Here is a 1,155-nt window from a genome sequence, read left to right as displayed (position 1 = left end):
AAACAGGGATCCCAGGGGCAAGAGGGTTTCCCTGGGGAAAGAGGGGTTCCCAGGGCAGGGAAAAGGGAGTTGCCAGGCTAGGGGGCAGGGAAGGGGGGCTCCCCAGGGCACGGGGCTCACCTGGGATCCGGGAAGGCCGCACAGATCTCCCTCTGCTGCTGCTGGGGGGCTGGGCAGTGCAGCTCTGGAGCCCCCCCGGGCAGGGGCACGTGGGGCTGTGCAGGAGAAACGGGGCCGTGTTCACCCCCGGGGGCTCAGGGAGGTGCCCCCGGGCCCCAGATGCCCCAGGCCAGGGGGGCAGGGCAGGGGCTGCACCACCTCTGCACCCGCCTCCGCTTCAGCACCGGGACCCTGCAGCTGGGGGTGGGCTTGGGGAGGGAGGAAACCCCCCCCCCGGCAACCAGCGGGATGCAGGAGCTGCAGGGAGGGACAGAGGGTGAGTGCCCAGGCTGGATCCTCCCCGGGCTCTCCCAGGGCTGGGAGACAACTGGGCCCACCAGCACCTGCAGGGAACTGGAGCCACTGGGAACCTGCCCGGCCCTGGGGGGAAAGGACTGGAAGAGCCTGAGAGACTTGGGCTTCTCCAGGCTGGAGAAGAGAAGGCTCCCAGGAGACCTCCTGGTGGCCTTCCAGGGTCTGAGGGGACCTCCCAGAAAGCTGGGCAGGGGCTTGGGAAGGTGGGGGGAGTGGGAGGACTAGGGGGAAGGGATCAAAGCTGGAGGTGGGGAGATGCCCGTTAGACCTCCGGAAGAACTAAGGGATCTTGAAGGTCCCTTCCAACCCTTCCCTGATTCCAACAGGGATCAAGCCTCTGGAGATGGGCACGGGAGGTGCCCCTGGTTTCCCTCTCATGGAACCCTTGCCCAGAGCTCCAGGAGGAGACAGGGAGACCTACGGGTCTGAGCTCTCTCTGGGGGCAGAAATTCCTCCCACCATCCAGGCTGAACCTCCCCCGGCCCAACTTGAGCCTGAGAAGAGCCCCCTCCCCCCCCGCCCACAAGCTGCAGAGCCAGGGGGTCTCCCCTCAGCCCCCTCCCCCCCAGGGCCCTCTCGGCAGAGCTGGGGGATCCCCCAAGGATCCCCCCGCAGAGCAAGAGCCGGGGGGGGATCCCCAGAGCCCCTCCCGGGCAGACTGACCTGGGCAGGACGGGGGTG

At 68.1% G+C, this 1,155-nt stretch overlaps 1 protein-coding gene across 1 annotated transcript in view; it reads left to right on the top strand.

The window, feature by feature from the left end:
• Positions 1–699, top strand: part of LOC104387867 (collagen alpha-2(IV) chain-like) — a gene marked incomplete at its 5' end in the record, with an annotated part of 1,795 nt that extends 1,096 nt beyond the window's left edge. The window contains one exon of the mRNA XM_009996662.1: positions 342–699. Within this exon, the coding sequence (XP_009994964.1) occupies positions 342–699 (358 nt within the window). The remainder of the gene's footprint in view (positions 1–341) is intronic.
• Between the last annotated feature and the right edge of the window lie 456 nt (positions 700–1,155).

Source organism: Chaetura pelagica, unplaced genomic scaffold (genome assembly GCF_000747805.2).
Source record: "Chaetura pelagica isolate M959 unplaced genomic scaffold, ChaPel_1.0 scaffold794, whole genome shotgun sequence".
Lineage (NCBI taxonomy): Eukaryota > Metazoa > Chordata > Aves > Apodiformes > Apodidae > Chaetura > Chaetura pelagica.
This window is presented reverse-complemented; position numbering and strand designations above follow the sequence as displayed.